Consider the following 26,078-nt stretch of genomic DNA (forward strand, 5'->3'; position numbering starts at 1 on the left):
ACTCTACGGTCTAATCCATGAAAGTAAGTAGAAGTAAACAAGCTGCCATTACCCTGGTGGCATCCTGCTTGTCATATGTAAAGGACTTCAGAAGCTAAAGCCTCACTCATTCACTGGAACATGTTTCTTCATCACAACAAACACACACTGTCGTTTATGTTGACTCTCCACACACAGTCCTGCTGCCATAAGTACTCACTCACCAAATGTGTATTACTCCACACAGTTGAAAATAATCCCCAACAAATTTACTGTTGTTTAAGTCCACATTCATTCACTAAGGCTCATTTCCTTATTCAGAATGAGCGAGATTGGATCAGCCATCTGTAGAGCCAGTGAAGCTGAATTTCTTTGGACTAAACCCCTGCAGTAATGGCAGCATCACCAGAGTGCAACACATTAATCAGATGGCAAGTAAGTATATGGCCTCTGAAAGGTAATCTGCAATAACAGCACTAATAAACTAACAAATTGGCAGTAAAAAGATTTAACCAAAAAACTACACAACCACTTATAATCATTCTCTCTCCCCTGTGCTGCCTTACAAATAACCCTTAAAAGACGAAGATTCTCTCCATTTGTAGACAGATTTAAATGCAAATTAAAGTGCATCACTTGGCATGTGGTAAGTGATGGATTATATCCCTTGTCCTCTTCTGCTCACACTAATTGCTCCTCAAAAAATATATATATTCTGGCTCCTTACTCAGCTCTTTTTTCTTTCTGCTTTTACGAGATGACTTTGTGATCTCCTGCTGATATATGAGCACATTTTTGAGTCGTGGCAAATTCCATCACTCAGATGGACATATGATGTTTTAAATTTTTCTAATATAGATTGAAAGATAAGAGAAGGTCTTACTGTATGTATTTAATCATTATTGCATGAATCCCAGTGTGTCTTTGGCGGTAGAATTGCGGTCCCTAATATGTTTTTGAGACAATGATGGATGACAGAAGAGGCGAGCAGACAGATTATTGTGTTCCCTTTGAGTCGTCCTACTCGAGCGTTTGATCAGGATTACTGTCAAAGATTCATCTGACATTATCAGAGCTGTGTGATGAACAGTGAGGGTTAGACGGCTCAGGGCTGAATGATGGCGGACACAAAGAGGGGAGATCGGGGGATAAAGTGGCAGCTCCAGACCACTGATCCCGAAAGCTACGTTAAGAAGAGTGAAGCCGTTTTATCTCGTCCTTTGGCACCTCTTTCACTCAAATGCTTCCTGCTGTCTAGCCAGCTCTCTCTCAGGTCTGTGTGTGTGTGTGTGTGTGTGTGTGTGTGTGTGTGTGTGTGTGTGTGTGTGTGTGTGTGTGTGTGTGTGTGTGTGTGTGTGTGTGTGTGTGTGTAAGGGAGTGTGTCCTGTTGGTCAGACTAATCATGTAATAATATGTGGTTGAAGTGTAGACTTTCAGCTTTAATCCAATGGATATAACAAAAACACCACATTAACCGTTGAGGAATTACAGCCATTTTTACACAGTGCCCCATATATTCAGAGGCTCAGAAGTAATAGGACAACTATCAGTTCCATGGCCAGGTGTGGCCTGTTCCCTTGTTTTTCCATGACGAATTAAGCAGATAGAAGGTCTGCAGTTTATTCAAGATGTTAAATCACTCAGGACCGAAGAGGTGTCAATGTAAGTGAAGGAGGCCATCATTAGGCTGAAAAAACTAAACAAACCTATCAGACCGATAGCAGGAACATTAGGATTGGCTAAATCAACAGTTTGGTACATCCTTAAAAGTAAGGAATGTTCTGGAAAGCTCACCAACACCAAAAGGCCCAAAAGACAAGGAAAGACATCTAAAGTGGATGATCGCAGAATTCTTTCCTTGGTGAAGGAAAACCCTTCCAAAACATCTACTGAAGACAAGAATACTCTGGAGGAGCTAGGCCTGTCATTGTCAAAGTCTACGATCAAGAGCTTAACACATCTAAACACAGAGAGTTTACGACAAGGTGCAAACCACTAACACTGAAGAACAGGAAGGCCCGATTACACTTCGCCTGAAAACATGTGAAAAAGCCTGACCAGTTTGGGAACATGATTCTTTGGACAGATGAAACCAAGATTAACTTACCAGAATGATGAGAAGAGAAAAGTATAATGAAGGAAAGGAACGGCTCATGATCTGAAGCAAACCACATCATCTGTTTAACATGGTGGAGGCAGTGTTATGGATGGGCTTGTACGACTACCAATGGAAATGGGTCACTGGTGTTCATTGGTGATGTCAGAGCTGATAGAAGCAGCAGGATGAGTTCTGAGGTAAAACTATCTGCTCACATTCAGCCAAATGCTGCAAAAATGATTGAAAGGCTCTTCTCAGTGCAGATGGATAACGACCCGAAACATACCGCGAAAACAACCCAAGAGCTTCTCGAGGCAAAGAAATTCAATATTATTCAATGGCCAAGTCAGTCAACTGATCTCAACCCAATTGAGCATGCTTTATCTACCTTACCTAAGATAAAAGTGAAGCCATAAAGACCCACAAATAAGCAGCAGCTGAAGGAGGCTGCAGTAAAAGCCGGGCAAAGCATCTCAAGGGAGGAAACTCAGCGTTTGGTGATGTGTATGGGTGCCAGACTTCAGGCAATCATTGTCTGCAAAAGATTTTCCTCGAAATATTAAAAATAATCCTTGTATTGACAACTATTTTAAATTGTTCAATTACTTCCGAGACTCTGAAAATGGGGATGACTGTAAAAATGGCCGTAATTCCTAAACGTTAATGTGATATTTTCTGTTCTATCCATTGAATTAAAGCTGAACGTCTACACTTCAACCACATATTGACTGATTAGTTTCAAATCATTTGGAGTCACGTAAAGAGGCAACATTTGAAAAATTGTGTTACAATCCAAATACTATTGGCCCTGACTGTATATCCAGATTTTTACAAGGATGTGGTTGAAATGAACTGCAGTTCATAATCACAATATGTTTCACATTCATCTTGAGTGACTGCAGGACTGAATGCTTTAGATTATCTGCTGCACCAGTGTGTAGTATATTAGCAGTTTTAGTGTCTCCTTTTTGTATTTTTTTTATCCTTAAAGTTTTATTTCTTTAAAAAAAGAAAAATATCATTTTGCACTGCTGTATTAAACATCCCAGTAATGAAAATCCACTAGCTTAAAGTATTTTTTAATTAATGTTGAACAGCGAGCAAGTAGAAAGGTAACAGTTTGTCTTTCTTTAACAGGTGAAGTTCCTTTTAAAATCATTCTTCAAACTCGTAAATGGTTCTGCAGCAAATTCAGCAGGGAATGGAAGCCTGCCCAGCTATGGTTTGAGTTTGAACAGATCTTTAATTTACCTTGAATGTAGCCCTGAAGCCAGACAAGCACTCTGCAGCGGTGTCAGTTTATCGGACATGTGTCAGTCCTTTGCTGAGTAAAACCCACACTGATGTTGACTGATCTGGGTTTTACTCAGCAAAGTCTTTCAAATAACAAAGTAAACCTGCTTTCTGGTGCAGCCTCTGAAGTCCTGCTTGTTAGATGGAAGCCAGACTCTATCCGTGAGGAGGCAGTCCCAGAGGTGGAAACTGTGATCACCGCTTGTGCTTGATCAAACATTAAAGCCAAAGAAGAGACCATCGCACGCTTTAGGACTGATTTGCTAAAAGATGTCTGGGCTAAATACATGTTGAAAGGTGAATGTTGTCTCGATATTTAAATGACAAAAGTTGAACTCCCTTCATTAAAATGCCTTTTTAATATGAACAATGGTTATATGTAAGCTAGGCAACAGATATCTGTAAATGTTGGATCACTGCAGCTGTGTCTTTGGTCTCTTATAAGCACATCGTATGCATGACATGAAAATAAAGAAATCAATCAATCAATGTCTTTTGACACGCAAGCCACCCAATCAGTGCCGGATGACCTCAAGGACTGCGTTTTATTACAAAGGTGACTAGATGCTTCGTCACCACAGTCAAGGACGTCCGTTCACACAATATTAAACACATGTGAACTCTAACCAGCTCTGAATGTGTCTCCAGTGATTTCATCTCAATCACATTTGCATTTAGAGCTGCTGAATAATCCAAGTCTCTCTGAGCTCCGCCTCTCATACCTCGGCTGTCCTGACATTTCCTCCCTCGCTGCGGTCCCTCGGCATAAGGAGGAGAACAGCGGAGAGATCAGACATCGCCCGTGTCAGACTTGCTTACACCTTTGTCCTCTTAATGCGCACGACTTGTTAGGAATTTGACTTGATGAGGCGGAGCTCTCTTCCGACATGAAAAGGGACGGGCACATGGTGTGAGCCAAAGTCCAGACAACACATTATCCTCAGTTTGAGACCTTCACTGGAAATGATTCAGCTTTAATTAGACCCATTAGCTCCATTACCTTTCAACTCATTACAAGTCATTTATCGATTTCTTTCATTACTTTAGCGGTCTCCAGTACCTTTCATTATACATGATTATTTTTCCTGTTTAATTTCCTTCTCTCGAGTCTTTCCTGTCCCCCCTTGTCTTCCGCTCTCCCTCACCTTCTATATCTTCCTCACACTCGCTCCTTCACCAAACTCTGGCTTCTAATTAGATGTCTTCTCCTCTGTCCTCGCCCAAACTGACTCCCGATTTCCACTTCAGTCATCCATCATCAGGGCTTCCCCTCAACCATCAGCCACATCAACAAGGGATTGCTCTTTAACTCTAAAACACTGATCACAACAAAGCAGAGTAAGTTCACAAGATACAGAGGTTCAGTTCATCCTCATGCAGTGTTTTCTGGCGTACTGATTCACGGCTTCCACGATTCACAATCTTCAGGCTACGCTTATTAATAAAGGTCAACGCATTTTCAAACTGACAAACACAGTGCAGAAAGCAGATAACAGTAAATAGTGTAGTCCACTGTTTTCTATAACATTTTATCCTTGTAACTTTTATGAATAACTTAGCGCTCATGATGGCTAGAAACAAATAAATAGGAGCAGCCACACGCGTCAACTTTAACCTTTTCAAAGGTTAAGTCTTCATGATGAGTAGAAACAGAGCAGTTATCTCTGCTAATCTAGTGACATACAATAATAATACAAAATACTTGTGTATATATCATACTTTCATGTTATTGTTTTATCACAAAAACAGAGAATTGTAACATGCTGCCATGACTGACCTTCAACAAAAATGAAAAGAAAGCAAGAATGAGAGAACAAGTCCTTCAAAAGAGGCTGGCCAATAAATTGAACTCAATGAATTCCAATCTTGTTTTTGCACGATGTGTGAAATACCAGACGATTTTTCACTTTTTAACGATTTAATATTCACACCTGCGCAGCTGTTTTGCACATGTACACCTAGAAGATTATTCAAACTCAAAGTTATTCATAGCCATGCTTTAAAAACTAACAAACAATATGAAGTATTATGTTATTATAAACTCGGGTGACCTTAAATATTCAAATGTAATCACTCACAATTCCCTTAATCTAAAGTGGCGTAGGAGCCATATGAATAATCCCTAAATTACCTTTTTTAAACATCCTAATCATTAAAGTAAAGGCAGACTGAGGAGCCTAAGCACCAGAACAGGGCTTCACTGTGGCCTTTTAAAGCAGTGGGTGTCAACTTGTAGGTCCCATCAGCTTATTCACAATAATCACTCAAAAGCTAATTACACTTGTTTTGCAGCTCTCTGACTGACTGTCGTTTTCCTTCTGTCTGTGGATTGCTCCAATAGGGGGGAAATGAGATTAAGTGATGCCGACGCTCTATGTTTATATACTGATAAATGTCGCTGCTGCTGATCTTTCAAAACAACTTGATCTGCGGATCACGAAGAACATCTTAATGATGCAACTCTGACAGCAGTGCAGCGAGACGAGCTGAGTGAAATCTGAGAGTACAAGCATGACTGACTGATCCCGTCTGAGCATACTAATAAACCAACGCACATCCAGACTGCATCAAATAATCCCTCTACCAAACACTGATGTGTTAAACTGCATCACGGTGACCCGGAGCACAGATCAGCGTGACGAGTCGGGCCCATGTGTACCAAGACCGGCAGGAACTGTTTCTGCTGCAAGTTTTAACAAAGAGCACATGCTGGCAGGAAGACGTCTCCTCGTGAAAACACATTCATCACATGAGCCGGAGTCTGCTGAGCTTCTCTTAAAGCACAACAGATGCACAACAGATACTCACAATATCACAAATACCGGTTTTATGTGACCAACAGTCCCAAAGATATTGAATTTAGAAAACCCTCGCATTTTCAGAAGCTGGAAAATTAACAGTTCTACTTGATAAATGACTCAAACAATGAATAGATCATAAGAGATGTTGCAGCACCTGTTGTGTCTGTGAATTAGCCTTTAACGTTGAATGAGCAATTTTCCCAGATATGCACTGAGCAGTCAGTAGTTGAGACACATTCTGAGCCACAGCATATCTCCATGTTAGCTCTAGATTTTTGCTCCGAGTGAATGAAATGTTTAAAGATGTTTCCTCCGTTAGAACTGCTCTTAGTGACCACATACGTGGGTTCACCTTTATACAGGCGTGTGCAGGTGGGCTTCTTAATGGTGTGGGTTCACGGTGTGTCGAAACACTCGGACGAAGGCCATGGTTCATGGTTGGTCGGTGAGTCCACCACTTTGGTTCAGGCTGAAATAACGCAACCTCAATTATTGGATGGATTGACACTTGACACAACATGAGGTTGACATTTGTGGTTCAGAGGGAAAAACAACTAGTTAATGGTTTACCACCAGCTTTGCTACATAAATTGAAGGTTCTTTGAGGAAACATTTTTACGGCTCTGGAGAGCCTCTGACTTTTCCAGTAGCGCCACCGTGAGGTTCCACTGGAAATATCACAACATCTTTTGGATGGACTGCCAAAACTGTGGTTTATGACAAAATACCTGCAAAACTTTAGCCTTAGTGGCACTTCGATGGCACTTCGATGTTTAGTGCTAATTGGCAAATGCTAGCATGCTAAAATGCTAAACTACGGTGGTGAACATCAGCATGTTAGCATGCTTACATTAGCATGTCATCTCACAGGGAGGTCAGTGCATGACATAATGCAGACAATACTCACGACTATACAAGGCTTTGAAATGAGCTAAACCCTGATATTTTCTAAAGACTCACACCAAGCTATACTCCCTGTAGTTCATGTATGGCTGCTCTTTGAACTGTTCAGAGACTTGTCAGGCTGCTCTCCCAAAAGTTTCCTGAAATAAGCACAATGCCTTAGAGAAATACTTTTCCTCACCACAAATGATTACAGAGACAGAGACGGGTGGTTTGACACTGAAATAGTGCAGAGGAAGTCTTGCCCTTCAGTTCTGACGACTCAGGGCCGACTCCCAACATGTTCAAAAAAGCTCATGACTGCCAATGAAGTCTGGTTTTTAGCACATTTAGATTTTATAAGCATAACTAAAACATTACAGGATCCTCCACCAAATGCTTAATGAGAGTTTTAGTAGTTTAGACCTCCACTAATAAGATCACAGACGAGTATGCTGATTACCTACTTTGACTTGTAAATGAATCCTGTTAAACATTTCAATAGATCTATTTCTTGGATAATTCAAAGCTGTGGCAAAGACAGTCAGAATATAATTATAATTTATGTTGCTTTCCTTTTACTGGCTACTGAAACTGTACACCTTTGGGGAAAAAAACATCCCAAGATTATAAAGAATAGAAACAGCTGACAGAACATTTTCCACCAAAGACAATTTAGATTTATTCGATGGAAAAGCAGCAACAAACTGAACAAAAGGATACACAGCACCAGCAAAATAGATTAGAAAATTAATATTAGTGTTAAATCTACTCTCTTTAGAGTCTATCATTCACTGAATTAATTACAGATTTGAGCAAGATCTGTGAGCTGCTCTGTGGCAGGGCCTGAGGCTCTCGATGATTCACTGAACCAAATAGACTCTTACCTGTTAATCTGGCACACAAAAAAAAGACCAGCCATCAACTTACATCCTCACTCTATGATGCTCTATATAGAATAGTTGCAGAATAGTGTTATTAAGATACGAGTCTGTAAGACAAAGGTCTGTTGCGATCTGCTGAGCAGTGAGCTCAGTGCTGCTGAAGGCTCAGTTCAGTCTCACTCGCTGCTCCGTTGTGACAAACTACTGGGAACATTTCAAGGCTTCCATCTGTGGGAGCGAGTCCCAGCACAGTGGAGTGATCGCAACCGCATCAGCTGTCTGGAAAACATCTGTTGAGGTTAATTCAGGCTGTGACAATCAATTATCTAAATCAGCTGTAAGTGATGAAGTTCCACATGGATGCTTGCACTCTACTCTACTCAACGCACACTTTATGGAGCTAGGGATCGATGTGTGAACTACAATTCCCATATGCACTTGCACGACAAAGCGCAGGAGTCCTGTATTTATTGCAATGATGTGCAGAGAGATTCCCTTGCATAAAGCATTTGCCTCGATATGGTGTAGAGACGTCAAGCTTTTGTTTAATCATTATTAAATCCTTTAACTTGAACTGGACCATCTATATTTATATGTATTACATTTGCCCTAGCATTCTGTCATGATCCTGAATGAATGAATACAAATAAAGTAAATTTAGAAGGTCGATTGAAGTAATATTGCAGGGAATGGGGCTGAAATGAGAAAGCACTTTAACTGGCTGGTTTGTGTATTCGGATTCCAGCGAGTGCATATTTGAAGTAAATGTTTCCTCCGAGATGAACATAAAAACGTGTTAGCACAGTGTTGCTTCCACATAAAATGTGCAGTTTGCATTTATAAAGTGCAACTCTTAAAAATCCACAGGGCTCTTTCCATTTGTCTCTGTTCCACTTAGCATGACAGAGCAGTTGCTGTGACTTTGTAGTCTGTGCCAACAGATATGATACAATTACTAGCGTTTGGCTCAGCGGGGCGATTGATAATGTGGAGAGAGCCCTGCAGGAGCCACATCACAGAGAAACAGATGGGCTGTATTCATGCTCGCTCTCTTAGTCCGACTCCTAATGTGATAGAACATCCGAGTGTGTATTCATATCACTCAGAGCAGGTGTGTGTGAGTGAGATGGGAAAATATTAGGGGACACAATGTCTTAAAGAAAACTCAGAATCCATATATAAAACAGCATAACAATAACACTTTCATATTGAATGCGTCTATAAAATGTTTACTGTCAATGTCGGGTTGTATTTTTTGGTGAGTGCAACAATTAAGAACAGAATAAAAATAGAATAAAAAGCTATAAAGGCAATACTGAGACAAAAGGAGAGAGAAAAAGACAAGCAGGGAGTGGGCGAACCGGCAGGGTTTTTATGTGAAGGGCAGCAGTTGTTATGTACTCCTCAGTGTTCCCTAGAGATTTTGGAAAAAGAGGAAGCCCAGGTGCCTCATTTTGATCAACAGGCCTCTGGGTAGCAATGACATTTTCCACTTGTCTGTGTGGTCCACAGTTGGTGCATTTGTATTTGAATCTCATGTTTATTAACGGAAACAGGGAACCGCCTCCTTTTTCTTCCAGCACAGCAGGGCTTTTCTACTGGTGTGAGTCACATATCTATAATAAGTAGAAATAAATGGCTTGCTTTGCCTTTTAAAGTGCTTTCCAGCTGTGCAGCCAGAAATAGTCTAATGTGGAGCCCTTTTTCCACTTCACAGAGCAGACCCATGGAAGCAGGGCTTCTGCTGTACGTGTACCTGCAGCCTGGCACTGAAGCACTGCTATCTTATATAGGTACTGTGGGGATCAGCTGGTGCAGTGAGTAATAGTTCAGAAATGGTTTATATCTCAAGGACACAAACACAAAGACATTGCAAGCAGATCACTGTTGTGCTGCTTTACATTATTTTTAGCTAATGTCAGCTTGTGGCTAATGGATGTCTTTGAGCGCAAACACTCAGGGTTTGGTCCTCATCACTGCTGTTTTCTGTATTATTGATTCTTTATTCTTTACCAAGCTTCAAAGTTACTGACACATTATATATATATATATATATATATATAGCTAAAGCGTACAGAGCATGGATGCCATTATGTGCTTTTCTCTATTGTCCTGTAGCACTTAACACTTATGTACAGTGGGGGAAAAAAGTATTTAGTCAGCCACCAATTGTGCAAGTTCTCCCACTTAAAAAGATGAGAGAGGCCAGAAAATCACATTGTCTGATTTTTAAAGAATTTATTTGCAAATTATGGTGGAAAATAAGTATTTGGTCAATAACAAAAGTTCATCTCAATACTTTGTTATATACCCTTTGTTGGCAATGACAGAGGTCAAACGTTTGCTGTAAGTCTTCACAAGGTTTTCACACACTTTTGCTGGTATTTTGGCCCATTCCTCCATGCAGATCTCCTCTAGAGCAGTGATGTTTTGGGGCTGGCGCTGGGCAACACGGACTTTCAACTCCCTCCAAAGATTTTCTATGGGGTTGAGATCTGGAGACTGGCTAGGCCACTCCAGGACCTTGAAATGCTTCTTACGAAGCCACTCCTTCGTTGCCCAGGCGGTGTGTTTGGGATCATTGTCCTGCTGAAAGACCCAGCCACGTTTCATCTTCAATGCCCTTGCTGATGGAAGGAGGTTTTCACTCAAAATCTCACGATACATGGCCCCGTTCATTCTTTCCTTTACACGGATCTGTCGTCCTGGTCCCTTTGCAGAAAAACAGCCCCAAAGCATGATGTTTCCACCCCCATGCTTCACAGTAGGTAAGGTGTTCTTTGGATGCAACTCAGCATTCTTTCTCCTCCAAACACGACTAGGTGAGTTTCTACCAAAAAGTTCTATTTTGGTTTCATCTGACATATGACATTCTCCCAATCCTCTTCTGGATCATCCAAATGCTCTCTAGCAAACTTCAGACGGGCCTGGACATGTACTGGCTTGAGCAGGGGGACACGTCTGGCACTGCAGGATTTGAGTCCCTGGCGGCGTAGTGTGTTACTGATGGTAGCCTTTGTTACTTTGGTCCCAGCTCTCTGCAGGTCATTCACTAGGTCCCCCCGTGTGGTTCTGGGATTTTTGCTCACCGTTCTTGTGATCATTTTGACCCCACGGGGTGAGATCTTGCGTGGAGCCCCAGATCGAGGGACATTATCAGTGGTCTTGTAGGTCTTCCATTTTCTAATAATTGCTCCCACAGTTGATTTCTTCACACCAAGCTGCTTACCAATTGCAGATTCAGTCTTCCCAGCCTGGTGCAGGTCTACAATTTTGTTTCTGGTGTCCTTTGACAGCTCTTTGGTCTTGGCCATAGTGGAGTTTGGAGTGTGACTGTTTGAGGTTGTGGACAGGTGTCTTTTATACTGATAACGAGTTCAAATAGGTGCCATTAATACAGGTAACGAGTGGAGGACAGAGGAGCCTCTTAAAGAAGAAGTTACAGGTCTGTGAAAGCCAGAAATCTTGTTTGTATATAGGTGACCAAATACTTATTTTCCACCATAATTTGCAAATAAATTCTTTAAAAATCAGACAATGTGATTTTCTTTTCTCATTTTGTCTCTCATAGTTGAGGTATACCTATGATGAAAATTACAGGCCTCTCTCATCTTTTTAAGTGGGAGAACTTGCACAATTGGTGGCTGACTAAATACTTTTTTTCCCCACTATAAATAGTACACACACTAGTATTAGTACATGTTCTCTTCTATGTGCTAGTCTGCACTGGATCTCAAAGCATGATCAAAACATTAAATAAACTTGCAATACCTGCCTGCTTGTTTACTGTTCGTGTCAGCTACATTATTTTTAGAAAAATCTGTTGCGTAAAGATAATGACAAATCAAAGCTTTTGCAGGAATGTAATGACTGCACACAACAAATCAGAGCTCACACATAAAGTATTTGGATTTTAAAGTTTCTCACATCAGAAGTCCACGCCAAATGTATTATAGACATGATGTGGGACATCTCAAACGACCAATGGCAATGTAACTAATAAAGGCACCATGAGTGCAATCCCGGTTCTGTTAACCCTCAATTAAACTGACATTAAAACAGTCACTCATGGTATGAAAGCCTCAAACACTCCAGGTCATACTTAAACTCTTAATGTTTGCACACTGATGCTGATGTTTATTCTCCTGGATTTGAATATTTCTGTCTCTGCTGTTAAATCCTGTTTTGATGTTTCCTTCAAAAGCAGGAGCACAGAGTTGAGAATATTTCCCCTGAAGGGACAGTAAACCCCTTCTCCTCTTCTATATTGGCTGCGTTACTTTTGCCCAAGTTGTCCTTATCAGCAGCTATTTCACATGTGGTTTTCAGTAAATCCTGTGACAAGATTTTTTCCATTTAAGTATAACGCTGTTGACATGCTGTGCTTTCTGTTTCCTCTTCTACTTAATTTGCTTTAAAAACAAATTGTGAAGGTAATCCCTTCATCGGCTACAACATTAGGGATTACATGCGCTGCACCATTGTTCTGCAATCACAGCAAACAACGCGGCAATGAGATGTTGAATATGCGAAGGTCACTGCTCCGGTTATCGCTGAATTTTAAACCAATCATTAATAAAGCAAACGAGCACTGGGATCTCTCTGGACTGTTGCTGTGTGCCACCGTTATTCGAAATTGCAGTAAAACATTGTAGGATGGAGTAGAAGAAATATTCATGTACGTTCAATACCTGTTATCAAAGACTCAGACAAAATAAGAACATATAACGTTCACCACAGCACAGATTGTGTAATGTCATCTGTTGACACTGTGACAACAAACAACATAAGCTCAATTCTAGTTTACACTTTATGTCGGTCAGTAGCGCTCATCTTCTTCCGGTTTTTACCGTTTATTATCATTTTTGTTGTAGTTACATTACTAAACACGCTAAACCGATATACAATATACACACAGCACACATGTCCATAAACACTTAAAAAAAACACAATCCTATATTTTCATGATAGCAATGTCTCACGACAATAGGAAAACACTGTAATAATGTAAAAGTGGTCGCACATGGTGACGAACCCACAAAATGATCATCAAAAATCTCTTTGTAGTGAATTTCAGCTCATTGTTTCGGCCAACAACTTTACTGATTTGGTTCACTCTCACCGCTCTCATAGTGTGGTTTCCAGCTGCAGCAGGCAGCAACAAAGCTGTGATGAACCCACGGTGCACTACCTGCTGAGCACCAAACCGCAGGCTGACAAAGTAAGCGATAAGCTGCCGAACAATTAGCGGCGGAGCAAAGAGACGGATATTTCCCACATGAGTTGCTAGAGGCCAAAAACAGAGCTAGAAGAGAAATCAGATGGCCAGAAACATGACTCCAGATGAATGATAATGTTGCTCCGTAACTGCTGTGCAAATAAGTAACCGTTTGCCAACGAGTTTATTATATCAACTTAAAAAGGTAATAATATGTTAATGTTGGCCCCACAGTGGCCAAATAAACTCAGTTTTGCTCATTTAAAGAGCATCAGAGAAATTGGTCAATCTGTTAGTAATAAAAATAATTGTAAGTGCCCAGATGAGCGGAGCATAAATTGTAAATGACTTTCCAGTCAGCTGAAGGATAAAAACAGTTACATCTTTAATACATGGGAGAGTGTGTTGGGAAAAGGTATCACCTAGAGTTGTATGTAATGTTTCCCAGTTGTTCAACATCATGATACTTTTAATTTTATCCCTGAAATAAGATTGTATTTCCTACTCTTACTTCTTCTTTTAAGTGGGAGTGCAGGAATGCAGCTCATTGAAAGGGGTCGATGCCTCAGTCCCAGGTTCACCACAAATGATCCGGGGAAGTGTCATCTGGCAGACACTCAATGCTATTTATGGCCAAATGCTCTTTTAAAGATTACTTTTATGGTATTTCTGCTGTAGTAGACCGCTCACAGTGAAAAGAGGCGGAAAAGATGGGCGAGAGGAAATGTACCCAAGTAACAAAGGGATCCAGGTCAATTTCAAACCTATCATGGCAGAGCCACCCTGGCAGCCCAGAAGTTGCTATTTTAGATTCTATTTTATACCCTTTTATCTTTGTCTATGAACTGGAAGTAAAGTGAATTTTCTCCTGACCCTTTCAGAGGCTTAAACTGCTGGCTGTGTTTGGTAATGCCTTTTTACTGAATAAAGGGGAGTGAACAACTCTCTTTAACATCAAAGGCTGGTCAGCATCAGATGTGATCAAAGATGAGTCTTCGGTCTCTTTTTATTGGCTGAAAGAGTCCACAGTTTGTTTTGAATCCCTGAGTAGTATTAACTCATGTTTGTTGCCTGAAACTGCTGCAACATGAAACACTTACAGACAAACTCACAAAGAATGGGTAGCACCATGGAATACGCATCACTTGCAACCGCTATCTGCCCCGCCTCAAGGTCCAATTCACAAAAGATATTGCGCTAATGATAGTTGCATTAGTGCCTCTGATTGCAATTATCAATGTGGCAGACTGCGAGCTACAGGTCCTGACTAACAAGATGCAGAGGCATTCCTTTAAAACTTCAGGTATGGAATTTAATTTGGGTATCCTTACTAAATTCTGACATTCAGTAGAGATGTTGAGACTTTCAGGTCACACAGGGACTGAATTTACACCGTCAGCTACTATAACACTTTCAGAATGCATTATGTTTCTTCATTGTCAAGCTGGCTGAAGCTTTTGTATTCTGGTTAGAGAGAAACACGCACACACACACACACACACACACACACACACACACGCACACACCATCACACACACCCACACACACACTGTTGCTCGCCAAGTGCCTTTTTTGTCCTGATTTGTTTTGTGCTCTTTCAGCAGGATTGCTTTATCATCAGAGAGGATGGAAAATCACCTCTGTGCAAATTGAAAATACTTGGCATAAATCCATCTACGTGTTTGGCACACTCTTTATTCGGTTAGATATGCACTGCAAAAAAAGACAATGTTGAGAAAAGTCCAAATTCAAGGCAATACAAATGTAAGTTAGTTCAACTTGATTTCTTGAATTGTAACTTTGAGTTTAGTCAACTTAGAATTTTGTATTTATTCCAAGTTATAGTAACTCAAATCGCCAAGCTAATCTTTATTGTTTTGTATCCACTTGGTGTTTTCAGTTTGTTACTGAACTTCACTTCTGATTATACTGAGTTTGATGTTTGATGTTTGTTTCGGTAATTTAAGATTTCAAATGACCCACAGCACGGAGTAGCTGAAGTGCACAGCAATCTCCATCATGTTTTTTTATTGTTTTAATTTTGATCAGAGAAGACCATATAACTTCTCTGAGATGTGTATAGAAAGACAACCCATCTTGTAGATGTCTTCATATAAGAAACTAGAATTACTGCTTCCCGGTTGTATGCCTCCGCCAACCAGTTCACATCCATGTCCTTCCAAAATGTCATCACGTCATCATTTTATCCTATCAAACGTTTGTCTGAAATTGTTATAATTAGCATAGGAATTATTAAGTCATGGCCCAAAATGTGTTAATGAGGTCACAGTGACCTTTGACCACCAAATTCTAATCAATTCAATCTTGAGTCCAAGTGGACGTTTGTGCCAAATATGAAGACATTCCCCCCCAGGCGTTCCTGAGATATCCTGTTCACGAGAATGGACCGGACGGACGGAAGAACAACCCCAAAACATAATGCTTCTGTCCACGGCTATTGCCGGTGCTGAGGCATAAAAAGAGGGATAACTGGAAAACTTTGTTCAAGTCAATGCATTTTGGAAAGTATATGCTGTCAATGTTTCTAAATAACATGATTTGATGAGTCAAGTAAATGATCAATTGGACATTTTGTCCTCTCATTTTGAGTTACACAACTGAATTAATGATTAAATGTTCTGAAAGTTGAACTACAATTTTTTTACTTTTTAAATTGTCAAAACATGGAGTGAACTCTTTTGTTGAAACAAGAAACTAGCTTGATTTCTTGGCACAAATACAATTATAATTTTGAACGCTGATTTATGTTTCTAAGTCCTTATTTAAGCCAATAATATAAGTTGATGTTTTTACAGAGAGTGTATATACCGTTTGGATGTTAGTAAAAGAAACGCTAACTCTCATTAATTATGAGTTTACACAAACGCTTGGTGAACGTTAGGAAAAAGACGCAGTTAAATATATAACAGAAATCAAATAGCATCCAGTCGCTTCTCTGGTTACCTTCAGATGTTGACATCACAGTAGGCATGACCTTCTCCCTTATGCTTTAATTAAATTCAACCGAACCAGGCAGATATCAACAGAAGGGCAGTGGGCCGGACTGACCTTTCTCTTCCGTTAGATTGCAGTGAGTGGGCTGAGGTGCAGTACTGGGGACTTCAGTGACTAGACAGTCTTTCCTTGAGTCATCCAAACTTACCCCGCATATATTAAAATGCATTCATGCACACTTGCTTGTAGATCTTAATTTCGTCATTTTTTGCAATTATTTTTGTCACCGTCCCTTCTCAGTGCTCGGCCACATTAACGTTACACACGGTTTCCACCACAACAAAGGTTGTCACAAGGCTTCCCGTCAAAAGAGGAGGCGGCGGGACAGCAAAGCGGTGTGGTGACATTTATACAGCCACGCTTTCATTTTCACCAAGACTGAAGGGTGAGGAAGGGACATCTTGGTGGTGTGATGATTATAGAACGCCGGGAGCGATACAAGCCATCCGTCATAGTCATTCCAGCCAGATGGAAAAAAACAGCGTACAGAGAGTGAAGGCAGTCTGCTGCTGGGTAAGGAGCTGAAGCGTATGCACCAGCGTCGTGGACAGTGATGAGGTAGCATCTTCTCCCGCTGAGCACTGACAATTAGAGATGTCTTTAGCTCGCATGAGCCAGAGGATGTTTGTGACCCTGTTTAGATGCACAATGGATCCCTCCCTGTGAGCTATCACATAAGGGGCACTTCAATTCAAAGTCAGCTGCAGGGCTCTTTTTGTGATTCGTAAAAAAGTTTGAATAAAAAAAATACTTTAGGTGAATAGATAGAATTAACAGATTATCTGGTAATTACAATGTTTAGTCCTGGTTCACCATGATCTTGTTGATAACATAAAATACAGTCATGGAATTATAAATCATGCCCTAAAAGGTAACAAAGACGAATCATGTAGAAACGGTAACCAACTCCGTCTCACTCCCAACTGGTCAATTATTGCTGCTTAATCAGTGCTCATCGCCATCAGACACGGACGCAGGGAGGTGCTCTTTATCGTGTGCATGAGACGCAACTAACTCCAATTCAAACACAGCTGGGTACTTATGAAACGCTCAGAACAACTGGCATAGTAGGAAGAGCAAGATAATCCACACAGGGCAGGTGGGAGGGAAGGTGGATGGGTCTAGGACACTGCTAAATGTGGCCCTTTCCAAACTACATGTAAACATTGACCTTTAGTCATCAAAGTTAACGTATACCACGCTATTTTCCTCAACCTAACTTATGGTTTTTTTCATGTTAACATAAACTTCCTGTGAAGACGTGAGTTCATTTAAAAAAGACACTACACATATAAGGACCATCCATGACACGTCCAAAACTGACAATACAGGGTTACCTAGAGTGTTGTAGTTTGAAGCTTAGGAGCACAGACCAAGCTGCGCTTTTTGACGCATTGGGGTTAGAATGTGTTGATTGGTTCATTGCCAATCATCACTTCCGTTTTTTCTTAACAAGCGAAGTTGTAAAAAACATACTTATTTATACCAAACCATCATTTCCAAAGCCTAACCAAGTACTTTTTTTGCATAAGTACTCCTCAAAACTAATTCAAGTGAACCTACGTTGTAATTTAATTTGGAAAAGACTGTATGAAAAGTGACCAAACTGACACACCATCGCTGACGTGTCCTAAACTGACAATAAAAGGATACCTCGAGCATCGTAGTTTGAAGCCAAGCACTGACCAAGCTGCAGTATTTGACGCGTTGAGAGGTAGAGCGTGTTGCACTAACAGGGGCGGGACACGCCTAAAGATGGGAGGTACAGCTTCGTTAGTGGGCTTCTTCCCCATTCACTTAATCATAGAATCAGTAATATTTTTCATGAATACTATATAATAATTACATAGGATCAGAACACAGTTCCAAGTTTATAATTGTAAGTGTGATTTTACTCTGTTGCATGTTACTCAACAATGAGTTTATGATATTTTTCTCGTATGGTAAATGGTGAATGGACTGTACTTGTATAGCGCTTTTTTAGTCTTTCCGACCACTCAAAGCGCTTTCACACTACTTGTCATCATTCACCCATTAACTGATGGCAGGGGCTAAGTGACTCAGTTGCCCCCTCCACTATGATATCAGTATTATATCATAGTGAAGGTCAGCCACGTCCTGTACAAACTCTCTCCGGATAACAGCAGAGATTTGTATGCCAGTCACAGGTGCTGCTGCAGTCTGCACCAGCCACAGTTTGACAGAGTGGGCAGAATATTCATAAAACACCCACACCAGAATCACCACCCCGAGCCCGGCGTTACTGGCCTTTATTGTTCTTTTACCTCAGAGATACAAGAGGCCATTCAAGCAATAACCCACACCGTAGTGCTCTGCAAAACAGCAACTACATCACTTCAGTACCAAGGAGAGTGCACACCACAAGTCTGAAAGTATCAATAAACAAGATTTTGCGCCGTAAAACTAGCAACAAATAGGAGCATCCTCACTGTTAACAATTTAACGACAGTATGATTATTATCCGCGGTACTGTCTCATCCACGTTAAGATTAGCCGAACAGTCTGCAGTAACAGACCCACTACACACACACACACACACACACACACACACACACACAGTGGTTTATGATTTACTTTCACAAACACGTTCTATCTGTTCCTCAATGATGCCAAGTTGTCACCATACAAACTAAATACAAGTTAAGGTCCCATTTTAAATATGTCCATCAAAACTAAATACAAGTTAAGGTCCCATTTTAAATATGTCCATCATTCTGTTTCATATCGGTAAACCTGCCAGTGACAACAGCATTTAGAACAAAAGTACTATATTAGTGGATTTTAGTTTGTTCTCCATTTGTTCAGTAGCTTAGCTTTTGTAGACTGTAGCACAGTGGAACCAATGATCCCTTTTCTCTCAGTTTTCAAAAAAAGCATTTAAAGACTACCAAGTCCAATAAAACAGAAATGTAAAACGAAGGTCAAGGCGTACCAGACAGACCACACTATAGGGACATCGAAATGCCACCAGAAAAAAACAAAAACGGCAGATGCAGAGATGTCTGGAAGATATTAATTCTTATATTTTAATTACATACGTATATATCTTCTGCTTAACAGAATACAGGTGTGTCAGCCCATGATGCCAATACACTCGCTATCATCACTACATCATCAAACTCCACCCTAGACCACATACCAGTACCAATAACACACACCAATAAAGCTAAGCTAAGCTAGGTTAGTGCACATGCCAACAACACCTGCCTGCTAACTCCTACATCACTGCTGTTTCACAAACAGTCATATGGTAACAGCAGTTTAACCCGTGTCCATATGTAAAAGGCCACATTTGGAATAAAATGTTTCACTCTGGTCAAAGACAAGTTTAACAGCAGCTTACATTCTCATGCACATACTGTACAGGTAGATCACCTCAGTTAGAAAAGTTCAGGGGGCGTCATTGTACTGTGAAACAAATCAACCAGAGGTGCAGTATCCACAGATGTGTGTTTTCAGTCAGGCTCCAACTTCTCTTCCAAACTGTACGTCAAAACCACCAGACACCAGAAGAGCTTCTTTCCAGTGGCCGTCACTCTGATGAACACTTAATCAGTCATTCTGCACTATTTCATGTTTTTTATGTTCATAAATATACACTTTTGTGTATATATTTGTATGCGTACATCGTAGTTCAATGTTTATGCTTACCTCTGTTCTACTTTCTTTGTATATTCTGTGTATTTTCGCTGAGAGCAACGGAAAAACCGGAGACAAATTCCTTGTATGTGTACGCATACATGGCCAATAAAGCTGATTCTGATTCATCCCCTGAGACAAAACACTTTCCCCTGTTTGATGAGGGCTCAGGCTGAACCAGGCTTTGGTGCTGCAGCATTAGGCCGAGGACGTTAAAGACAGCATTTAAAAATTCATGACCAGGCAGGGATCCTTCTGTACAGTTTAAAATGATCAAACACTACGGGTCACCGTTTTGCACACAATGTGACGTTCCTTTAGGGGACGCTGTGTCTAATCTGAGAGCAGTGCAGCTTTCCTCCCCGCTGAGAGTTGAACCCGGGTCTCTGGAGACAGTGGAGGCTCATCATCCAAATGTTAACCGTGCTGCCATTTGCCTGCGCAAATATGAAATATCTGACAACAGGGCATGAATAAATTAATATTAACATCATTGTTTGTTTTTATTTTACGAAACAGCTGGTAAACAGTTGCTGTTGCTCTCCAGATTCCCTATTAAGTATCACAGTAACAAGGCAAACTGAAACCTACATCTTCTCTTTACTCTTATTAGTCTTTACTTATTACTCTTATTATAGAAATATTACAAAAAAGTTATGCACATTCAGCTTTTCCAACTAAATATAGTTCCACTTGTACCGTTATTGTTTACAGGTCGGAAGTAATATAATATGACAAACATGACAAATCACCACATGCGCAACGGACAAACATCTACCGATGAAGCCAAAATCGGAATCAATAATTTCATAGGCTGCCAACAACAAAACAACGGAGGCTACAAACACTTAAGTGTGGTTTATTTAAGAAGGACAAAAAAAGAGGAACTAGAGCCGTGCTGCCAAATGGAGCCAGTGGAGTAAAGTGTGTGTGTATGTGAGGGGGGTCAACGGCCCCTTCCCCACTTCCTAGCCCCTTACTTCCTGCATACTTGCTTCAACCACACCTTATCTTCAAACTCCGCCTTCATTTTGATCTCAACCACACACCTGTAAAGTTTCGTGACTGCATCTTGCACGATGTTTCCGCTATCGCGGTCACAAAATCTATCCAAAAATATAAAAATCCGGAAAAGTACTCATAAACTCTTCTGTGGTAGTTACTCAGGGATTAAGTATACACGCATACGGCTATTCTATTTTTGAATTTTAATCTCTAGTGGACCCAGAGACCCAGTGGACCCAGAGACATTGGTGGTCTTCTCAAAGGAAATACAGAAATGCATCATTTCATTCGATTTGGTTGGAAGGCCCGATGTCCTTGTGAATGCCAGTAATGCTCTTCACCTTCAAAGAGGCAGAAAAAAGAACACCTTTCAACAAAGTATTCATGCATTGATTTAATGAGGGCCTTTTCATATCAATTCAAAATCTTTATCATCATGCTACAATAAATGTCTTATGTACAATTCTGTGGGGAATTGTAATAACATTAAATTACATAGCTGGTGGTCACGTCATGTGTGCAAAACAAACATGGTGCCCAAGAGTCAGCTGTGAGAAGTAAAAGTCCATTAATGTCATTGAAAGACTATACATTTGTTTCATACGTTGTGTGACATGGTCATGGACATGTAGTGTGGGTCTTGGATTCTGAATATTAATTCCAGTGCATTTTCATAATACCTTGAAGGACATTGTTTACAGGGCACATATTTTAGTGATCTTGCCAGGGGCATTAAGAATTGCAGAAGCACCAAATACCGTTGTGCTGATGTCAACACAGAGGGTTATATAGAATAATTAACTCCTTGGGAGATATCAGATATTCTAAAGGTATGTTACGGACCCATTTTAATGACCAGCCTAGAGTATTAAATACCATGACCTTCGGTTTGGCATTTGTGTGTCTCACACATTTCCTGCCAACCTGAGCGGGTGTGCGCGCGCACACACACACACACACACACACACACACACACGCACACACACACACACTGTGTCCGAGCCTGAATGTGAGATTGTCCATGGATGTGGCCAGGATTTGGCCCTGCCTGTGAAGCCAGGCATCTCCTAGGGGTGTAACACTCCATCGATCTGGATAGATGTATCGATTAAACGGTCAAATTTAAGCGATGCGAAGAGAAAACGCTGATACATATCAACATCTTTACGACGTGGCATTATCTTGAAATTACCGTGGCCCGTTTGTTTCCCCAGTTACATACAAGCGCATCTCCTTGCTAAACATTCAAACAGTGCTGTGTGTGCGTGACTGTAAAATAAATGCCACAACTCCTCAAGATCCAAGCCTGTGTGTTGCTTGCCACCTGCTGATTAAAAGGAAGGGGGCAACACATTTGGCCCAGGCTCACTAGGTGGACTGATTTTTCTATTCTCATTTTAGTGGCACGCTGCTCACCAGCTTTGACCAGCATCCAGACCTCCAACATCAACTATTTTCATTATTTTTATTCAGAAAAACTTGGAAAGCCCAATAACAAAATTGTCAAATCCTATTTTAGTTGCTTTTTGAGAGTTGATCGCTGGTCACTGAGTTCACTCAAATTGAAATTGTATTGTCGCAGATTTTCTGATTTCAGCAAACACTGTACCGTTGTTCAAAGAATTGATATAATATCACATCGAGGTGAAACTTGTGATTTACACCCCTATAGCAGCTACTGGAGGATCACTCAAAGCAACAAAAGGCGTGAAAAGCATCGCAACAGGTTGTAAAATGCGATTTATTAAGATTTTTGTTTCTCCTTATACTGAACACAAGTACACATGTGTTTGCACAGGAAGCTCTTCTGGCTCATATTCATTCCAGTATTTTAAAATGACAAAATTCCACTCCAAATACTGAGCTGCCCGCCACCAAAACAGAGAAAAGGGAAGGATATTGGGGCCCAAATAAAGAGAGGCTATTTGAGGTCTGAAAACTCACACATTCCTTAAAGCGCACGTCACAGCACAAGAGGCAGTGTTAAGTAGTTCATGCACATGAAATAAAGAAAATAACTTTAGGGGAGGGAAGCAGAAACATAAAGATAAAGAAAGTCATATCACAGGATATTAAAGCCTTTTCGACCTCCTGTCTTTCCTGTCCTCTCTTTTTAATAAGATGCCTTTCTAGTTGCTAACAACCGTCCACATTAAGATGCAGCTATGCTGAGTGTGAGCCGGTGTGGGCCCTCTAATAGGTGTCTATGTAATTGGCTGGTTGACAGGCTGATCACTAACAGGCGTGAGATGAAGGGCTCCCAGGAGGAGACGTCCATCCTCACTCTCCTTCTGTTGCCATGTAACCGTGACAAACACACATCTGTAAGCAAAACCAACTCTTGAGGATGGATACCTGAAAATGTACCCAATGTAGGTCCCTTATGGTGCATCTGTCCTGCATTTTGAAACATATAGTTGATATTTTACACCAGATTCGTCGGGCAGGCCGATTCAATTCAACAGCGTTCAATCCAGTCAGTTCATAAGGGAAGAAACAGACACAGACAGAAAGCGAGAGAGGGAGGAAATATGGAGAGAAGTGGAGACGTGATACAAAAAGCTTCTTCAATCATGAAGCTTAATGTAAAATATACTGCAGACTCTCTGTTAATAGTGACAAACGACGGATGTCACATATGAACGGGTATAACGCTGGCGGTATCAGCACGGTATTTGCATTTCTATAAACTATGATGAAACCGGTCGAGTCTTCAGTCTGTAAAATGTTTGTTGATAAATTGTCCTGGCTATTTAAATGAGAGTGAAAGCCATGAATGTTGCCCTGCATCACCATGGTGTCCGTATGTCTTTCTCAGCACCCTCCACTGTTACTAACTTTCATCGTTCTGGGAAGTGTCAAACAGCATGCTTGCGGAACTGAACACAGCATATCTTGTCTTTGCTAAAGTCCTCTGAATGATGACAAAATGTTCAATATCTGGAGGAAACTGTAATTAGTGAGAAGAAACACTGTAATTCTGTTCCAAAATAACAAAACATCTTCGGTCACTACGGAAGTTTTTGAAAATAATTAATTCGTTCATTTCTTCATCACAAACTGCCTCCTCTGAAAGAGAATACTAACATCACTCAGAGATGTTTAAATGGTGTCTTTAAAGTCTTTAAAAGGCCATTGTTTACAACATTGTTTACTTTCCGGGACTTAATGCCCACATTAATGCGAGTATAGTCACAGCACAATATATCCAATAAACAGCATATGTCGCTTTTTAATTTCCTCAACCGCCTTGAAGCCATTATCTTTGACAGCCCATATGGTGAAGAAGAAGAAGAATGGCAGCTTGACAAGAGAATCGCCCAAAGTAGCAAGAAAGTGGCATATTGGATTAACTCTTCCTTTGTTGTCATGTCACTGTGACAGAAAAATATCTTAAAGGAACTTTCCTAACTGGTCAGAGATGCCGATTTTCTACACAGAGAGAGTAGTAGGCGTCCCCCCCCGGATAGAGAGATCTAACCATAGACGGGCTGGTGCTGATACGACCCATCACCAACGGCTTTTTATCACTTTTATCATCCTACATTAAGTTCCCACCAGCTGCTCTGTACCTGTGGCCTGACATCCCTGTAAGGACAGCAGGTGAAAGGAATATCTTCCCTCTCAGGAGCCCATGCCTTTGTCAAATAAAAAAAAACCAGAACAGTTATAGTCACTACAAAAGGTTACGAGCTCTTATGACGATTTTAAGTGTGCATGTTGAATTAGCAAAGGTCCGCAAGTTATTGCTAATAACTTAACGTATTACAGGTTGTTATAGAGCTCAAATAATTAGTTGATTGACAGAAAAGTAATCGACAACTATCAGAATCAGAATCAGCTTTATTGGCCATGTACGCGTATGCATACAAGGAATTTGTCTCCGGTTTCACATTGCTTTAACATTTATTTTGTTAATGGATTTTTAAGCAAGTAATCTTTTCAGCTAAATTCACAGCTTCTGTTCTGGTTCCAAATTTGCTGTTTTTCCGAGACATTTGAAGAAGCCATCTTCACGGACGTTTCAAACTATTTTTCGGTCTTATATATTAACCAAACGCGTATCAGGTGAGAGGCATCAGAAAAAGAAGGCTTAATATGAGAGAGCTGTTGTTGTGTATGGTGTCCACTGCAAGCACAACTTCAAAGACCAAAGCATTACAATAACTAACATCTTAACTAAAATATCACAGATGTCATACGTATGTCAGGTCAGAGTGAGACAGTGTGTGTGTGTGTGTGTGTTTGACAGCGAGTGAGAGATTGAAGTGATACCTTGAGTCCTCCACACTGTGCTGCTGATCCCTGGTCCACTCCGGTGATGTAAATACCCAGAGCGTATTCTGCTCCCCCTCGTATCATGAGGCCTAGGGAGCGGCCGTCATCCAACACCAAGTTGACCTATCAAACGCAGACACAGAAACGGGGGTTAAATATCGAAAACTGGTGTGAACCAGACACTTCTTACATTTTCATTTTGCAGTCTCAATTGCGTTTTTGCTTGACAGGCTGCCAGACTCACCCGTGGTGTCGGGCTTTTTCACATTGAAAACGGAGCTGTGAAACACAATGCACAGACGAAATGACAGCCCTGCTCTGAGCCGCCGGAGAATAGAGAGTTTCGGGAGCCATTAATGAGGAGGCCGGAATCTGTTCTGATTGAACAAATGCTTGGAGTGGTCAATCAGTTTGTTTACAGCGCTCATCCGTGTCAATCACCCTGATGAGCAGAGCGGACAATATCCGACATTGTTGGAATTCAAATAACCAACAAACCATAATAACCATAATATCCACCCCGACTACAATAGCACTCAAATAAGCACACTGCTGCGGGGAGCTAATGATACCTACAGGATACACATGACTGTGCCAAACCGAGTCCAGTTTCTGCCTTTGTAGAAATGCCTATTCGACAAGGTACCTAATCGTGTGCTGCAAAATGGAAAGCTCTCTTCAAACAACAAATTTGAATTAAAAGGAAATTATCATTATGATACATTATGTATGTAAACATCAAATTATATCATTTTAAAGCAAAAGAAAGTTCCTTTAAATACTGTCATTCATGTTACCATTTGTGTTACTGCTGAAAACATCACTGCAACGTCATCACCTGGAGCTTAATTGGATTCTCAAGATGCTGCGGTTATAAAGCGACTAACAGTTAGGACCAGGGTAATCAATGCAGTATTGAAAAGGAATCCATCCAGCACGGTACCTCTAACATTCACTGTTTCCCT

General features: G+C 40.7%; 1 protein-coding gene across 1 annotated transcript in view; it reads right to left on the minus strand.

Moving 5' to 3' along the window:
- Nucleotides 1–26,078, minus strand: part of whrna (whirlin a) — a gene marked incomplete at both ends in the record, with an annotated part of 122,266 nt that overhangs the window by 39,644 nt on the left and 56,544 nt on the right. The window contains one exon of the mRNA XM_079178528.1: nt 25,111–25,236. Within this exon, the coding sequence (XP_079034654.1) occupies nt 25,111–25,236 (126 nt within the window). The remainder of the gene's footprint in view (nt 1–25,110; nt 25,237–26,078) is intronic.

Source organism: Pholis gunnellus (assembly GCF_910591455.1).
Source record: "Pholis gunnellus genome assembly, chromosome: 18".
Classification (NCBI taxonomy): Eukaryota; Metazoa; Chordata; class Actinopteri; order Perciformes; family Pholidae; genus Pholis; species Pholis gunnellus.